Genomic DNA, 17,185 nt, shown 5'->3' on the forward strand with positions numbered 1-17,185 from the left:
CCCAGCCAGCCATTCAAGGGTCAGTTCACAGCACATGTAGAACTAGACAGGGACTCAGCAGTGTCTTCCCCTGCATACCCATAACTTCTCCCTCCCTCTGTCTCCTCCCCACTGTCTCCAGGCCTCCCTCCACGCCATCCCCACCTCTGTGCTGTGGCCTTCCTAGGTGCCGGTGTAGAGAAAACCTTCCCTAGTACATTTCCTCCATCCGTTGGTTGCTTAGTGGGAAACACCTTGGCATAAATTACCCAAGCCAGAGGTGACAGGGAAAACACACGTCAAGTAAAATACTAATTTACAGTTTGGCTTTTACCCTAATAGGTATTTTCAACAGGATATCAGATTGAATTATTTTTTAATTCAGTTTAATGTTGAAGAAGAGAATTTTGGTTGATTAAATAAGAAAACAGTTAGCAAAAACACGATGGGAGCTATTCATTTAGAAGTAATTAGATTATTACAAAATAGGTGTAACCCAAAGGTCTCTTGAGTGTCATTCCACCTTTCCAGATTGACTCTGAAGACCAAGCCTTGCAGAATTCTGAGGGCGCCTTTGTGAGCATCACATACCTGGCACTGTGCGTTAGGCCCCGTGCACGTCTGCTCTCGTCTCTAGCTTGGATCCCGAGTGGCAGTGCCTGCCAGCCTGCCACGCTCTTGGCCGCCCTCCACAGGTTTCCCACGCCCTATTCTGCTTTTAACCAAAAGAGAGCCCAGTCGAGTGAATTCTACCTTTGAAGAGACATCCAACTCAGTGGTCTTTCCTGGTGCTGAACTCAGAGTACTTTTATCAGTTCCTTGAACTGTTTTTCTTAATTTCATTTAAAAATACTGTCAGGAAGATTTTAATAAATTTGTATTTCATTTATTTATAGGAGAAAAGCAGTTTTATATTTTTCAAAGGAGGATGACCCTAGTCAGTCCTCTTTTTTTCAAATCGCACTTTCATTATTTAACTTTACTTTTTTCCCAGCCATTTTTCCTTTTTTATAAGCAGTTTACCGCATCACTGTCAGTGCTGTAAAACCGTGCAGTGCTTTGGACATTTGGTTGCAGCGTCTGCCAAGCGTTTTCAGTAAAGCTGAGTGTTGGCTCTGATGGTATCAATGTGAATTGCATTAACCTTGAGATGACCTATGGCCTACATACTTTCGTCATTGCATGTATTATCTGCTGAAGTATTTATTTTATTGTGTCTTAAACTGATAGCTGTTTGGCACCAGGGTAAATTAATGTGCTGTTGTGCAAAAGGCCATTGTTTGAACTTACTTTGGACATTCCTAGAGGTTGATCACAGCAGAACAGGGAAGCGCAGAGCTGACTTCGTGGCGGCTTCAGCAGCCCTGAGCTCACGGCCAGTCCCCCGCCCTCTCTGGATGAAGGGTCGTTTCATCCACACATGGATCAGATAAGGATGATGTCTTTGAAAATGTAGTCTCAATGCTATTACCAGATCTGGGAAAAAATGTAACAATCCATTAATTTTATCAAATATCCAGTTGAAATAGGAAAGAACCTTTTGTATTCTGTTACAGATTAATCACTCAAGGGATGGTGCCTGTAAGCTTAGATTGTACATGGCTCATCTCTGGGAATTTTTCCGCCCAGGTCATGAGCATCAGGCTAATAAAATGCTTTGGTTTAGCTCACAGGAACCCTCTGCACCAGGCCCCCTGTGAATGGCTGCAGGGAGGGAAAAATTCACACATGCCCTCTGGAGGCTGGCAGGAACAGGGAAGTGTTTGGCTTTACTCCCTCCCCTTTCAGTGTAGAAGGAGCCTGACTCAGGCAAGAAGGTTCTTTAGGGCATGAGCCCACCATCCTCTCGGTTTGCCAGCTTTCTGAATAAAGCCACGTTCCTTGTCCTGACAGCTCGCCTCTTGATTACTGGCCTGTTTTGCAGCAAGCAGTCTGAGCTTAGACTCTGGAACACAGTCAGTGTCCATTCTCATAAAAGTTGTTTAGACAGTTCAGTCAGATCAGGGCTCCTGTCAGGGTCTGTGTGTTGCTTTTACTCGCATGTCTCTGAAGTATTTTTTCCTATCTCTAGGGCCTTTTCAATCCTAAAGGAAATCAGTCCTGAATATTCATTGGAAGGACTGATGCTGAAGCTGAAATTCTTAATACTTTGGCCACCTGATTCAAAGAACTGACCCACTGGAAAACCCTGATGCTGGGAAAGATTGAAGGCAGAAAGAAAAGGGGATGACAGAGGTTGAGATGGTTGGACGGCATCACCAACTTGGTGGATGTGAGTCTGAGCAAACTCCGTGAGTTAGTGATGGACAGGGAAGCCTGGCGTGCTGCAGTTCATGGGGTCGCAAAGGGTCGGACATGACTGAGTGAGTGAACTGACTGACGGCCCTTTCGTCAGCTTCTTTGTTGACTAAATCATGGTTCTACGGACGCTCATTTTCTGGGGTTTCCATGTTGTTTCCTCCTTGTGTCAGCAGCATGTTTCTCTGCTCCTTGTGTTTCCAAACTTACGATTAATGAAGTTTTATCAGTTTCAGGCGTGATTTTAATTTGGATTTTGTCACCAGGATGTCTGTAATGTTTGATTGTCTCCCTGTTGGTGATAGGATTGAAAACTGCATTCAAGTGTTATCAGCTTGCTCTACCCTTTAAAACGGTCAAACTTTTCATCTGTTAGTTTTAGCACCATTGGTAATTGTTGCCATGATCTTTTATTTCCTAGTTGTTCAGTCGCTAAGTTGTGTCCGACTCTTTGTGACCCCATGGACTGTGGCACACCAGGCTTCCCTGTCCTTCACCATCTCCTGGAGTTTGCTCAAGCTCATGTCCATTGAGTCGGTGATGCTATCCAACCATCTCATCCTCTGTCATCCCCTTCTCCTGCCTTCAGTCTTTCCCAGCATCAAGGTCTTTTCCAGTGAGTCATCTCTTCTCGTCAGGTAGCCAAAGTATTGGCCTTATTTCCTTGGAGATTGCAAACTAATGATTGGTAGCTGGAGCATGAAATTAAAAAATAAAAAGTTTCATCAGCGATTCGGTTACTCTGAAGTCCAGTTCATACAGGAAAGGCAGGGTAAAACTTGATTTTACTTTCTAATTCGTTCTCAGAATGAGTTGGTTCCGTCACCATTTTTTTTTCAAAAGGTAATGAAGATGTTTTCTAATTATCATGGCTTGAGCATATTTTTCTAACTCAGCTTGAGCATATTTAATTGAGTTTCAATTCATTATCATAGTGCTGCTGTTTTAGTAATCAAACTGTCCCCTCTCTGGCTGGGAGTCTTTGCACAGGGGCTCCGGGCCCTGCCTGCTTTCTGTGTCCAGGCCACATCCATTGAGTGCCCTCTCTTCCCAGATGTGCAGCCAGCCGTCAGTCGGGAATGAAATGATAGGAAATGGGGAAAAACTTGCCTCTGTCAAATTTGTCTTACTCTTTCTACGTTTGTGTCTGTCCTCCCTAGAAGCCCCCTTGCCTTTTGTAATCCCTTTCTCTCTTGTTAAACTGCACCCGGAAGTCCTGCACGAGCAGACGAGCGCTGCACTCCCTTTGGTTTCTTACGTCCCAGCAGTGCCATCGCTTCTGTTCAGTCACATCAGTGGCCCATTCCTTAACCACAGGTTCCTGCCTGTCAGGTCCTGCCAGGCTGTGTCCCCTCTGGTGTTCGGGAAACTGCATGGACATCTCATAATTGTGAGTCTGCAGAACTTCCGTTTCTAGGTCCTGTGAACAGTATCGGAGGTTTTTTCACTCACTTCACCTGATTTTGTCTAATGACCAAGAGTCATTTTCTAAAGCGTGTGTACGCCGTGGGCGATAGCGGGGCCCTCGTGCACATCCTGCCCTTTGGGCACTCCTTGCTGCTTCCCAGCTGCTCGTCACCTCCTGTGACCTTAGCTGCTGTGAGCTCGGTGCACACTCTGAACTTCCAGGTGTTGTCTGCAGACGGTTCTGGGTGAGGAGTTTGAAAGGGCACCAAAGGGTCTGCCCCGGCTCAGCCCTCCAGCTCAGCGCACGACCTGGAGGCTGGCAGAGGCCGTGGCCCAGCGTGCTGAGCCGACAGCGGCACTGGCCCCTCCGTTTGTCCACAAACCCAGCCCGTGAGCAGGCGGGCACCCCCACGCGTCCATGGAGTGGACACCGCGGCCCAGCCCAGGAGCACTGGCCCGTCATCGAGCAAGCCTGGCCTGGCTGTTGCAGCCATGCTGTCTCCACTCAGATTCCTCCTCAGAGCCAAAGGCGTGTGCCTGTCCTCCCAGTGCTGCTCGGCGCTGGTCTTCGACTCAGCGTCGGGTGTGGGTGTCCTTGGAGCGCTGTAGTGCGCCTGTGTTTGGGGCCCAGGTGTGTGAGCAGCATGGTAAGAAGACAACTCCAGATGGTTGCTCTAACCTGAAAATGGGGACAAACGCTCCCTTTCCCAGTTGTTTAAAACATGCCCCACAGCAGAAAGGTAAGGTCCAGATGACTCCAGTTGTTGTATTTTGACTAACAAATTAGGTCACCATCAAAAGTGTTTTAATAAATTAGTGGTTAACAGACTCTGAAGGACTGAAGTCACGGTAGTGAAACTGAGGACAGACTGACTAAAGGAAACCCAGGAAGCTTCCGGTGCACGGGGGTGTGTGTGTGTGTGTGTGCGCACGCGTGCGTGTACATGGTCTCCTCTCTTTACTGACAATCGTTGATGACATGGTGTAGTTGTTACCTCTCCCACAGAACTAGGGAACCTTGTCAGCACACCACTTCCACCTCCCAAGACAGCCTTACCTCCAACCGTGGTGCAGACGTTTTGATTTCAAAGGGAGCAAGAGAAATTACAGAACAGCCATGGGTAGACAGATCTGAAGACTCAGTGTGGAAAGGGTAGAAAGACATTAAGGACAGAACTTTTTTCATACTTCCGTATTCACTTCCACTGCCTGTGTTCTCTCACCTACCTTCCTAAAGTTTCTGTTTTGAACTTCGCATTTCCCTTTGGTTTCTGGAGTGGGGTGGGTCAGTCAGGGCCCCCAGTTGCTGTCTTCTAGGCAGAGCTGCTCTCCTCTGTGCAGGAACAGCGATGACTGTTTCTGGAGGGTTTGCTGTGAACCCCAAAGTGTGTCGTGTCATTTAAGTTGTGCATGAGCCTTCCCCACCGCTGGCTGGGGGAGAATAGCCCCGAGCCTCTGGTAGCTCGGCTTCAAGGCTTCCCACGCTGAGGTCTCTTGCAGGGCGTGCTCAGGGACGCCTCTTCACCCTCACTTGGCATTTCACTCGGAAACTGCGAAGTTCACTGGTTCCAGGAGAACACCAAACCACGGAGTGGTCTTTGGATGTTTCACCCCCTCTGACCTGTCACAGCTGGACCAGAAATGCCAGCTCTCTGTGTCTCTCCCAACTCCAGGTGAACTTTCGTGACTGTCTTCTCTTAATAATGAGCCAAGAAAGCCAACCCCTGACTATTTTGAGTATAGCTTAACAGCCATTTTGGTGGCCCTTTATTCTGCACATTCTGGTGGAAAACTTGTGTGTGTTTTAAAGCAGCGTCTCGAGAATTTCCTGGGAGCCCACGATAGAAAGGAGACTTCCAGGCCGGCCTCCCTCCCTGAAGCCGAGGATGCATGGCTGACAGAAGCAGGGCTGCTCTGTGTCTCAGCACAGTGAGCCAGTGCTCCGGCAGCCCCCCGTCTCCACCACTCACATGGGGCAGCGGCACAGCTTACCCCACAGTCAGTTGGGGATCAGGTGTTGGTGACAGGGCACCACAAATGCAGGGCAGGTGTCCTCCACAGGACACCTGGAAGAGACTGAAGAAAACCTTCATGTTGTGCAGGAAGGTACTTGAGTAAGAGTTTTCTTTTGGATCGTTTTACTTCAATTTTCTGTTAATATCTCATACTAATAAAGTGTTTGAGTGACAACCAAAGTATATTCACAAGCATGATATATTTGAAAACGCAGTTTTCAGCTTTGCAGTTGCTTTCATTACTGATTGCAAATGGTGTGACAGCCTGTGATTACAGTAATAAGGACCTGAGATGTACGTGGAGTGCATGTCACTCTGAGCAGGTTTGTGTATTGAAGGAGAGATGATGGTAGGCTTTATGAAACCACAAAGACACTTTCAGGGACTTCAGATGTGATGGAAATGAAAGGTACACACCTTCTTATATTGCACAGTTGGGTTGTATTAGTGAAAAGAAAAATTGGTGTATATTCTTAGATTTTTTCCTCTTTTTTCCTTTGTGCTGTGGCTTTTTCATGTTATACTAAGGAAAATAGGTGCAGAAATCCTTTTTTTTTTTTTTTTTAAACTAGAGCAAGTGCTCCTTTTGGACACATTCATGAGTCTGTATCCACCTAAATGGCATGTAGACTGCTGCTGACATGGGTGTTTGGGATGCAGGGTCGCTCTGCTCTCCCCGGGAGAAGGCTGGCAGAGCCGGCAGAGGCAGCTGTGTGCTTGGCAGAGGCCCGCCCCCCCCCAGGACGTCCCCGAGGGCAGCGTCTCTGCACCGGCAGGCGGCGTCTCCACTGCAGCTCTGCCTGAAGTAACTGGAAGCCGGAGACCAGTCAGTGCCCATAGCATGGAGTGGGCACGCGAGCGTGACGTGCTCATCCAGGCAGGGAGACCCGTCCCGCCCGAGGCCAGACCGTGACGTTGAAGAGAGCCTGGAGGGTGGCGTGCTGCTGTGCGTTCCCTCCCCTAATGGGGAGTGCAGGCAGCAGGGCCACCTCCCAGTCCTGGGCCCACAGGGACGAGGTCCGGGAGTGTCTGCGGGGAGCAGGCTGCCGCGTCTCCATCAGGATGCTGGTACATGTGTGTGTGGGAAACAGGATTTACGTGCTTTCCTAGGTGCGAGTTCTGCTTAATTGGAAAAGGGGACAACTCCTACTTGAAGACTTAGAAACCTTGCCAGCAGAACATCACAATTAGCAAATGGCCATTGGCGCTGTTTCCAAGCTCACATCTTGCCGTGGTGCTTTGCATTCTCTCCGCTCTGATAGCCACAAGGTCAGGGTCTCCACTGCAACCGGCCAGGCCTGCAGCCCTTTCTCACAATGACTCTTCTCCATATTCTGACTCCAGAGATCCCTTCTGATATAAATGAAGACGAAGCTCCAGGACAGTTCTTGGCTTTCATGGTTTTTCTGCCTTTGATTTTCTTACAGCTCCTCTGTCTTTGGTTTAATAGCAGAAACTTAGCCTAGTTGGACCTTGCTTCTTAACCTGTGGGTGGAACCCGGTCCTGAGAATGGCACCGTGCGCTCTGCTCACCACGCCAGCTCCAGCACTGGAAGCAGAGCTCTCAGGGCCAGGCCGCCTGCAGTGGCCACACAGCGTCCTCAGCCGCGGCCGTGGCTCAGACGGTGGGGCTGCCATCCTGAACCAGGCTGTCAGGCTCCACAGCCATGGTCTGCAGTCCGGCTTCCATCACAAGCGTTCATTAGTTTGATTTCCTTTGAGGTCATTCTTGTTGAGGGCTGGGGCGGGGCTCCTAGAGATTGTGAAATCTGAAGACTCTACAGACCTTTATGAAGTATATATGTAACTGTAGCACCTCACAGTGTGAAACAAGACACATTGTGTGCACAGAATGAGTTCTATTTTCCTGTCACCTTTATATTTTTAATTTTTAATTAAAGGACAATTGTTTTCTAATGTTGTGTTGGTTTCTGCCATGCAGCAACGTGAATCAGCCATAAATACAACATGTATCTCTTCCCACTTGGCCTCCCTCCCACCCAATCCCACTTGCCCCCTAGGTTGTCACAGAGCACTGAGCTGAGCTCCTTAGGTGATACAGCAGCTCCCCACTGGCTGTTTCACACGTGGCTGCGTATGTGTCAGCGCTACTCTCTTGATCCGCCCACCCTGCCCTCCCCCTGCTGTGTCCACAGTCTGTTCTCCATGTCTGCATCTCTATTCCTACCCTGCAAATAGACTCATCAGTACCATTTTTCTAGATTCCGTATTTATGCATTAATATACAATATCTGTTTTTATTTTACTTCACTCTGTATGACAGGCTCTAGGTTCGTCCACCTCAGTTCAACTGATTCATTCATTTTTACTTTTCTAATTGAAGTTGCCTTCTAATGGAAACATTTTTTCCTGCCAAAAGAAGAAATTGAAACAAATAAAATTGATTTATGTTAATGTTATATTAAATTTTTATACCTTTAAGTCTAAAATTCAGTACCAGTTTTGAATGTTGAAACGGATATTTCATCCTAAGTGTATCGTGTTCTATACTATTTTAGGTTAGAATAAGTTCACACACTATTTTACACGTCAGATTCTGACTTTGAAATCGGACAGATTGTGACTCCCTTGCCTGTATTGGAATCTTCAAAGGTAAAGTTTGCCTCTGAAGTTTATGAAAGCTAAACTCTTATGAATATAAATCTTCTTAGAAATGGAAAAAATAAGCCATGAAATAAATTTACTGTTTTTTTATGGATGGTGATATTTTATGTTCTGTTTTCATAGGACAGAGTTTTCTTATTCATATTTAAAAACTAGGAGATATGTTCAGTCCAGTTGCTCAGTCATGTCCAACTCTTTGCAACCCCAAGGCCTGCTCCCTGTCCATCACCAATTCCCGGAGTTTACTCAAACGGATGTCCATTGAATCGGTGATGCCATCCAGCCATCTCATCCTCTGTCGTCCCGTTCTTCTCCTGCCTTCAATCTTTCCCAGCATCAGTGTCTTTTCCAATGAGTCAGCTCTTCACATCAGGTGGCCAAAGTATTGGAGTTTCAGCTTCAACATCAGTCCTTCCAATGAACATTCAGGACTGATTTCCTTTAGGATGGACTGGTTGGATCTTGCTGTCCAAGGGACTCTCAAGAGTCTTCTCCAACACCACAATTCAAAGGCATCAATTCTTCAGCGCTCAGCTTTCTTTATAGTCCAACTCTCACATCCATAGATGACTACTGGAAAAACCATAGCCTTGACTAGACGGACCTTTGCTGGCAAAGTAATGTCTCTGTTTTTTAATATGCTGTCTAGGTTGGTCATAACTTTCCTTCCAGGGAGCAAGCGTCTTTTAATTTCATGGCTGCAATCACCATCCACAGTGATTTTGGAGCCCAAAAAAATAAAGTCTGTCACTGTTTCCACTGTTTCCCCATCTATTTCCCATGAAGTGATGGGACCGGATCCCATCATCTTTGTTTTCTGAATGTTGAGCTTTAAGCCAACTTTTTCACTCTCCTCTTTCACTTTCATCAAGAGTCTCTTTAGTTCTTCTTCACTTTCTGCCATAAGGGTAGTATCATCTGCATATTTGAGGTTATTGATATTTCTCCCAGCAGTCTTGATTCTGGCTTGTGCTTCATCCAGCCCAACGTTTCTCATGATGTACTCTGCATATAAGTTAAATAAGCAGGGTGACAGTGTACAGCCTTGACGTACTCCATTTCCTGTTTGGAACCAGTTCTAACTTTTGCTTCCTGACCTGCGTACAGATTTCTGAAGAGGCAGGTCACGTGGTCTGGTATTCCCATCTCTTTCAGAATTTTCCACGGTTTATTGTGATCCACACAGTCAAAGGCTTTGGCATAGTCAATGAATCAGAAATAGATGTTTTTCTGGAACTCTCTTGCTTTTTTGATGATCCAGCAGATGTTGGCAATTTGATCTCTGGTTCCTCTGCCTTTTCTAAAACCAGCTTGAACATCTGGAATTTCACAATTCACTTATTGTTGAAGCCTGGCTTGGAGAATTTTGAGCATTACTTTGCTAGCATGTGAGATGAGTGCAATTGTGCAGTAGTTTGAGCATTCTTTGGCATTGCCTTTCCTTGGGATTGGAATGAAAACTGAGCTTTTTCAGTCCTGTGGCCACTGCTGAGTTTTCCAAATTTGCTGGCATATTGACTGCAGCACTTTCACAGCATCATCTTTCAGGATTTGAAATAGTTCAACTGGAATTCCATCACCTCCACTAGCTTTGTTTGTAGTGATGCTTCCTAAGGCCCACTTGACTTCATATTCCAGGATGTCTGGCTCTAGGTGAGTGATCACACCATCATGATTATCTGGGTCATGAAGATCTTTTTTGTACAGTTCTTCTGTGTATTCTTGCCACTTCTTCTTAATATCTCCTGCTTCTGTTAGGTCCATACCATTTCTGTCCTTTATCGAGCCCATCTTTGCATGAAATGTTCCCTTGGTATCACTGATTTTCTTGAGGAGGTCCCTAGTCTTTCCCATTCTGTTGTTTTCCTCTATTTCTTTGCATTGATTACTGAGGAAGGCTTTCTTATCTCTCCTTGCTATTCTTTGGAACTCTGCATTCAAATGGGTATATCTTTCCTTTTCTCCTTTGCTTTTCGCTTCTCTTCTTTTCACAGCTATTTGTAAGGCCTCCCCAGACAGCCATTTTACTTTTTTGCATTTCTTTTTCTTGGGAATGGTCTTGCTCCCTGTCTCCTGTACAGTGTCATGAACGTCCATCCATAGTTCATCAGGCACTCTATCACATCTAGTCCCTTAAATCTATTTCTCACTTCTACTGTATGATTGTTAGGAATTTGATTTAGGTCATACCTGAATGGTCTAGTGGTTTTCCCTACTTTCTTGAATTGAAGTCTGAATTTGGCAATAAGGAGTTCATGATCTGAGATATATTAATTAAAGACCCCCCCCAAAAAAAAAAGTGTTCTGAGAAAGAAAATAGAAAATTGTAGAGACCTATTTATTCATTCATATACTACATTCGTAATGTATTCTTTTGACCCCCAAGCATTCATTTGGAAATCCCAGATACGTCAAGAAAGAGCGAGTTTAACATAAAGACCTGGACCTGACGCCGTCCTCTGCTCCAGCACAAGTGGTTCTGCTGCACAAGTTTCGAGCCTTTCCAACTGACAGTGTTGATGCCGTTTCTAGTTGCTTTTGATAGGCAGTAATTTCAATAATGTGTCTTCACACTGTAATTGAATAGATGATTTACTTGAAAAGAAATACCCCAGAGTTCTTTCATGTAATGTTTCAGTTTGACCAAAAAAAAAAGTACATTGTGGGATATTTATAGTATTTTTCAATCTATTTTTATCTGTAGACTAGGACTGGTAACTGATTTAGGGCACAAGGGCTAAAAACAGGAAATGTGGTTTATAAAGTAGGCAACCTCTCCAGAGTTTCCAGAGTCACTTTTGTTACTGACTGAGTGCAGCGTTTCAGAACAACACGAGGCAGGGGTGCCTGAGACCAGCCGTGTGTTTACCAGGAAACGCCTGGGGAGAGCTGGGCGTGTGCAGGGGCACCTGTTCAGTGCACGCAGTGTCTGTCTGTCCAGTCTTTCTCAGACACTCCATTCTGTTGCTCTGAGTCTTATATAACAAAGTAAATTTCCTTTGACCTTTGTATTTTGCTTGAATTTTTCTTACAGTGTTTTGATGGAAAGTTTTGTCATCATCATAGTTGAGAAGCACATATTATGGTTTTTATTAATTATAGTAAGTAGAGAATCCAAGTTAAGAAAGTAAAAGAGCATGAGGAAGTGGGGGTTTAATTTTGAGTAGCCTTTTCAATTTCAAGTTGGCAGAATGGATCAAAACCTTTGACTCAGCAGTTTCACTTCTGGAAGGTACCTGAGTAAATTATTCTCTGAGAATGTAAGGACCGGGAGCCTCGTGGTAGTGTTTGTGGTGGTGTATACTGAAAGGTAGCGTGACTGCCGAGTAGTTATGAGTAAGTAGAAATAATGTAACAACCTAGAATAAATAGGATAAGTAAGTCACGGCACGTCCACAAAGAGCCTCAGCAGCCAGTGAAGGTGCGGGCAGTGTGTGCACACCAGCACGGAAGGGTGCGTGGACGTCAGGGGAAGAAGCAGCAGGACTCGCTTTTTAGGAAAAAAATCACATTCATAGGAAAAGATCTAGAAGGCACACCATGCTAGGGAGAAAGATAAAGGGGAAGCTGACTGGACTTTTATTTGTTATTAGGAAAACTTACAATTCTTTGTCTTCTTTTCAGTGTGTGTTTATTTAATATTTTCAAAACAAGAATATAGGCTTGATCAGTCCAAAGTTTTCACTATTCTGGTCTTTAATGTGGATACTCTCTAGAGAGGTCTGCCTAGCCATTTGTCCAAATTATTATAGGAAGATTCAAGTCTGCCTGTATAACACTTTTTAATTGAAAAAAACAGTCCCCCATATTTCAAGGAAAACCTGAAGCTTCAGTCACCGCGTGCCCCTGTGCACCCGCGTTTCAGGCTATCGCTGAGTGCTGTTCCTAAGGGAGGTGCAGAGGGGCTCTGCTTCCTCTCCGCCTGGCAGGGCCCGTCTCTCCACAGACAGTGCTGAGGGGTCTCGTCAAGCAGAGGCGCTCTGTCTTACTGCTGCAAGGGGTCCTGTTCCTGGCGCCTGCTTTCCTGAGGGCTGCTTCCGAGACCACTGAGGAACTCTCCTGTGCACAGTGGCCGTGTCCCCAGGGGCATGAGGGGGCTTTGTTTTTTGTGAGTTTGTTCTTGAGGCCACTCTTGTGTCCCCAGCACATGGAACAGAGTCTGGCAGGTAATAGTAATAGGCATTCACTAAAAATTCTGGTAGTTATTCCAAAATGGTGTCCTCCCTATTTGATTAAAACAGGAAACCAATAAATACAGCTAGAAGAGAGACTTCTTTTCCACTTTGATGGATGAAAAGCAAGACCTTCATTTTTGGCAAACATGTCCTGAGATCCAGGCCCCTGTATGAGAAGCCTACCCTGCCAGGGGCCCAGGGACTCTTGCCCAGAAGAGCTGGGCTCTGCCTTCTCCGTGGGGAATTCCCGCTGGGCCGCTGGGCGTGCTGCTCGGTGACAGTCTGGGCTGGTGCTGTGTGGGTGGGGACACTTCTCTCGTCAAATACCGTGACACACACTGATTCCACATTCAGAGTTGAAGAGGCAAGATTGTAAATACTTAGAAGCTGTTGTCATTCTGTGTCTGAAGAACATGGAAACTTGTGGGCGTTCATCTAAGAGGAACCTTCTCACAAACAGCACCGACTGCCGCATCACAACAGCGGTGTTTGCTCTGCCCTTCCTGCGCGTGCCCACCATCTCGCGGCCCCTGAGGTTGGCGTTCGTGACCCGCTGCTGCTGGGCCGACCCAACAGCCAGCACCCGTCCCGAGTGTTCACGGTTCTAGGAAGCCGGCGTCTTCTAAGTACCTGGCATAGTGAGCGTTGAGGCCATGTTGATACTCTGTTCTTTGGAGCAGGCCATTTGCTCAGGGATACAGCTGGAAAAATCAGACTGAAAACAGATGTATTTAGCCTCAGCAGTATTATATTCTGCTATACTTTCTTTATTCAAGTTGTATTTTTCAAATGGATCCTGAAAACTTATTTCAGAAGGCTGTCTTTGTTTTCTTAAATCCCCTGAAAGGGGAGAGACTCGCCTTAGCAGACCCCCAGTGTTGACCCTCTTTGTGGACACTGCAGAATCCTGCCTGTACTTTTTCTCTCACCTGTTTGTTCACTCACGCGTTCACTTTTCAGCTTAAGAGGGCTCAGTCCTAGCAGCGTCGTTGTGAGTAAGCACATGCTGCCTTTACCCTTTTGTTTCTTATGCTGTGTGGTGGGTCTGAGGCTCCAGAGGTGCGGTGAAGGGGACAAGCCCCGTGCCCACGGAGCTGACAGTCTGGCAGGGAGACAGCGTTAGCCAGGCCTTGGCCGGGGGGCCTGGGGGTCCTGCATGCTGGCATGGCCGCACTGGGGAGAGCTCCCCACCCTGCTGTCCTCTGAGAGATGCCCCTGTGTGGAGCGGGCAGTATCTCTGCTGCAGCCCCAGGCAGCCCACCAGTCAGGGCTGTCCAGGAGCTCCAGGGAGGCTGAGCACGGCCACCAGGGAGGCTTGAAGTCAGGGCTGGCTGCGGCCCGCGGGTCGGACTTCTGGTTCTCGTTTACTCAGCCCAGTGCCCTGATGTCACCTGGGAGCCAGGTGCCCCTTCCCTGGGGCAAGCGAGATGCACCATCCTTCCCAAACCCGTGCAGAGAGTGACCAGAGAGTTCCAGCGGGCTCACAGCCTCCGGAGGACTCCGTGTGTGTGTGTGTGTGTGTGTGTGTGTATGTGGTCACTGTGGCGGGCCCAGGAACTGCATCTACCTCTGGATGTGCAGAAGCCGGCCCTCCACACGGTTCAGTTTAAAGACTCAAGTCTTGAGCCAAGTGGTCGCGTTGACCAGAGCGCAGCGCTGAGCCCCACAAGCCCCTGCCTGGCCTGGGGGGTGCTCCTCTCGGGGAGACAGCTTTGCTGGTCATCGCACTAGTCGCGTGTTTCACCTTTCACCTTCGCGAGGACGGCTGTTTCCTCCCAGAGAGGACTCACTACCCTGCAGCTGTCCTTGTTCTCAGGAAGAATCAGCTTACTTCTGGATTGTATTTAATTATGTTTCAATCTGTTTTCTCAGTTATTCCATCAGCAAAATAGAACCAAAGAAATATTTATGAGATTGGCTCCTCAAAAATTGTGAGCATCCGTACATGGCCTGGAACACAACAGACTGACGCAGCTGTGTGTTCAGAACCCGCGCGCACTGGGTCCTCACGGGGGGTGGTCCAGCCCTCCAACTAATCAGCAGCTTGGGCGGATTGCGGGGAACGCGAATTCGCAACACAGTAGGATTTTCTGTTTCAGAAGAAATTCTCAGTTTGTGCTGTTAACTCTCGAAGGCATCCTGAAATACTATTCTCCTCCAAGTGAAAGTAATTGTTTTAGAGTTACTAGAGCAGTATTTTGTTTTTATACTTTTTCTTGCAAAATAGCACTGGGGCTCTTAGGAACCCTGTGAGCACCAGGGCCTCCTCACTGCAACCCCACAAGGGTGCAAACCTCGCACTTGTGGATGGGAGATGGGGTGGCCTCCCAGTCCTCCTGCCGCAGGTCCTGGCTTGTGAGGAGGAGACGGGGCTGGACCCACACTCTCACCTGCTGACCGCCCCTCCCCAGCGTGTGCCCGTGCTGGAGGGCAGCCCTGCCATCCTCGGGTCATGGATTTGTCTGGTCCCTCACTTGCTTACAGAATTACGTGGAAAGTGTCTTTTTCAGAATTTTCTCCCAGAGTTTATATTTTTAAGATCAAAACAGTCATTCTGCATAATTTGATGTTAAATTTGGAAGCAGATGCTGCAGTAGATGTGCAGCGGGCGTTTTGTAGACTCTGGGGAAGGTCCTCCTCTGGTCTTCCGTGCGTGTGTGTGTGCGTGCATATGTATGAACACGTTGACGGGCAGTTTTAAATTTCACTTTTGAAGCAGACTGATTACAGAGGACAGAACAATGACAGAAATGGAAAAACTATGAAAGAAAACTTGCAGTTACTTCCACCTTTTAAAAAACTTGTATGAGCATAGCCCTCTGGCCATTTGCCCTCGGGAGCCCTGGGCCTGTGCTGTCCCTCTGCCTCCTGGAAGGTGCGAGGCACTCGTGTCTCCACTGAATGCCTTTCCCTCCCCCATCTGATTGCAGGTGTCAGAAACTACTTGAAAGAAGCATTGGTGAATATAATCGCCGTGCACGCAGAGGTAAGCTGTTGCTAGCTATCCCTAAGGGGTGTGGGTAACTAGGCAAGGGAGCAGGGGTAAATTCAATGGTTCTTACAGGGGGTCTTCTCCCTTCAGAATGTATTTTTAGTCTGAGTAAAACACAGATTTGAGTGTTTCACTGAGTTTTACTGAGTAAAACACAGTATCTGGTTTCAATACACATATGTGCATGTTTTCACTGTGAGAGTCTTTTTTCGAAATGTGGTATGTTTTTCCTCATAATTAAGACTAATGGATATTAGGCAGGTAAAGCGATAAGAGAGTGAAAGGGTGTTCTCTCCACCTTGGGCATCCGCTTCCCTGGCCTTCACCAGTGCACCAGTGAGCGCTGGCGTCTCATTCTGGCAGCCATGGTGCATGCTGGGGACAGGCTTGGCCCGTGGCAGGGCACAGGCGGTGGCCTCCCTTGCATGGCTGACGGTTCCCGGACGCTGGTGTTGCCAGTCACGCCTGGCCCGCTCCCGGGGAGCTTTCCGCTAGTGTCCCATCCACCATCATTCAGGCTCGGCTGCAGCCCATGGGCCGTCGTCCAGCAGAGGGGTTCTCGGTAGAAGCCTGCTGCTGTGGTGACCACTGGCAAAAGCTCCTCCTGAGTGTCTGCCTCTGTGCAGGCGCGTCAGGGGGTGAGGCCTGCATCACCCTCTGTGCCCACACGTGCTGTCTGGGTCACCTCGGTGACCTGGAGATACGTGGTCATGGAGGCTGAACCAGAGTGAGTGAAGGACACAGTGCTGCCTGCTTGCCGAGGCAGCCAAACCCAGCAGCCTCCTCAGAGAGCGGCCCGCTGTGTCCATCCCTCGCAGGTCCTCGTGAGGCATGGTACACTCGTTCTCCGTGAAATAAAGTTTTACGTGGTTTAGCTCAGGTGGGAATTTACCACGTACACCTTTTTATGATGAGTGACTTACTTTCAACTTTGATACTTTTTATACATCAGAGACCTTTATAAAAGCGCTCTTCTGTTAGGTTAGCTTCTGGGAAAGTCAGTGTGGCGGTAGATCCTCAGGCGGTGGAGCCGGCCCATCCCAGGTGGTGCCTCGGGCGCTGCAGGGTGCCTGGGCCTTTGCGTGATGACGGTGACTCCTGCTGAGGCACCACTGTCATCGTTTACAAACAAACCAAAAAAAGGCTTTTCCGGTCCCTCTTCCACACATCCCAGTGGCTGAAAGTAGAATTCTGTACATAACATTTACTGTTTACTGCTCCCAAACAATCTTACCTTGCCCAGAATTTTCTTCAGTGCTCAGGTTATGTTTGGATTGACCCGAAGGTTTAATACTAGTGATTGAATCTGAAAAATGGAAAAGCTAAAAAAAAATATGATTTAGTTTAACATAGAAGTCAGGATAGTAATGTTTCACCAAATATAGTAATTCTTAGTTTGCAACTATGAAATTCAAAACTTGAAAATGGTGGTTTTGTCAAATGAAAGGAAACATATTTTTAATTCAGCAGATAGTAAAATTGGGAACTCTTGTGCAATACAGAGTTATGTTCCCAGCATGAAGTAGCAGTTGTTTTGATCCAAGGAGAGCCTGACCCAGTATGTTTTTATTTCTACAATTTCCTCTTTAGAAATCACGTTTCTTCTTATGAAAAGGATAAGAGGAGGAAAAAAATCCTTAAAACTGTTTCACCTTGTCACCATCAACAGCACCTTTCAGAATTCTGTCTGCCGA

General features: G+C 47.2%; 1 protein-coding gene across 12 annotated transcripts in view; it reads left to right on the forward strand.

Annotated features, from left to right (window-relative positions):
* The window catches only part of EXOC2 (exocyst complex component 2), a 122,999-nt gene that overhangs the window by 97,804 nt on the left and 8,010 nt on the right, over nt 1–17,185 (forward strand). For 11 of the 12 annotated variants that reach the window (XR_015152907.1, XR_015152908.1, XR_015152909.1 and 8 more), the window contains one exon: nt 15,430–15,485. Coding sequence is in view for 9 of the 12 variants with exons in the window: in XM_086370947.1 (XP_086227073.1) it covers nt 15,430–15,485 (56 nt within the window). In the remaining 3 variants the exon portion in view is untranslated. Of the gene's footprint in view, nt 1–7,126; nt 7,617–15,429; nt 15,486–17,185 lie in introns of those variants that run through there. The other variant, XM_086370955.1, reaches the window with a different exon arrangement.

Source organism: Bos grunniens, chromosome 23 (assembly GCF_055505025.1).
Source record: "Bos grunniens cultivar Pamir isolate PY7600 chromosome 23, Bosgru_T2T1.0, whole genome shotgun sequence".
Lineage (NCBI taxonomy): Eukaryota > Metazoa > Chordata > Mammalia > Artiodactyla > Bovidae > Bos > Bos grunniens.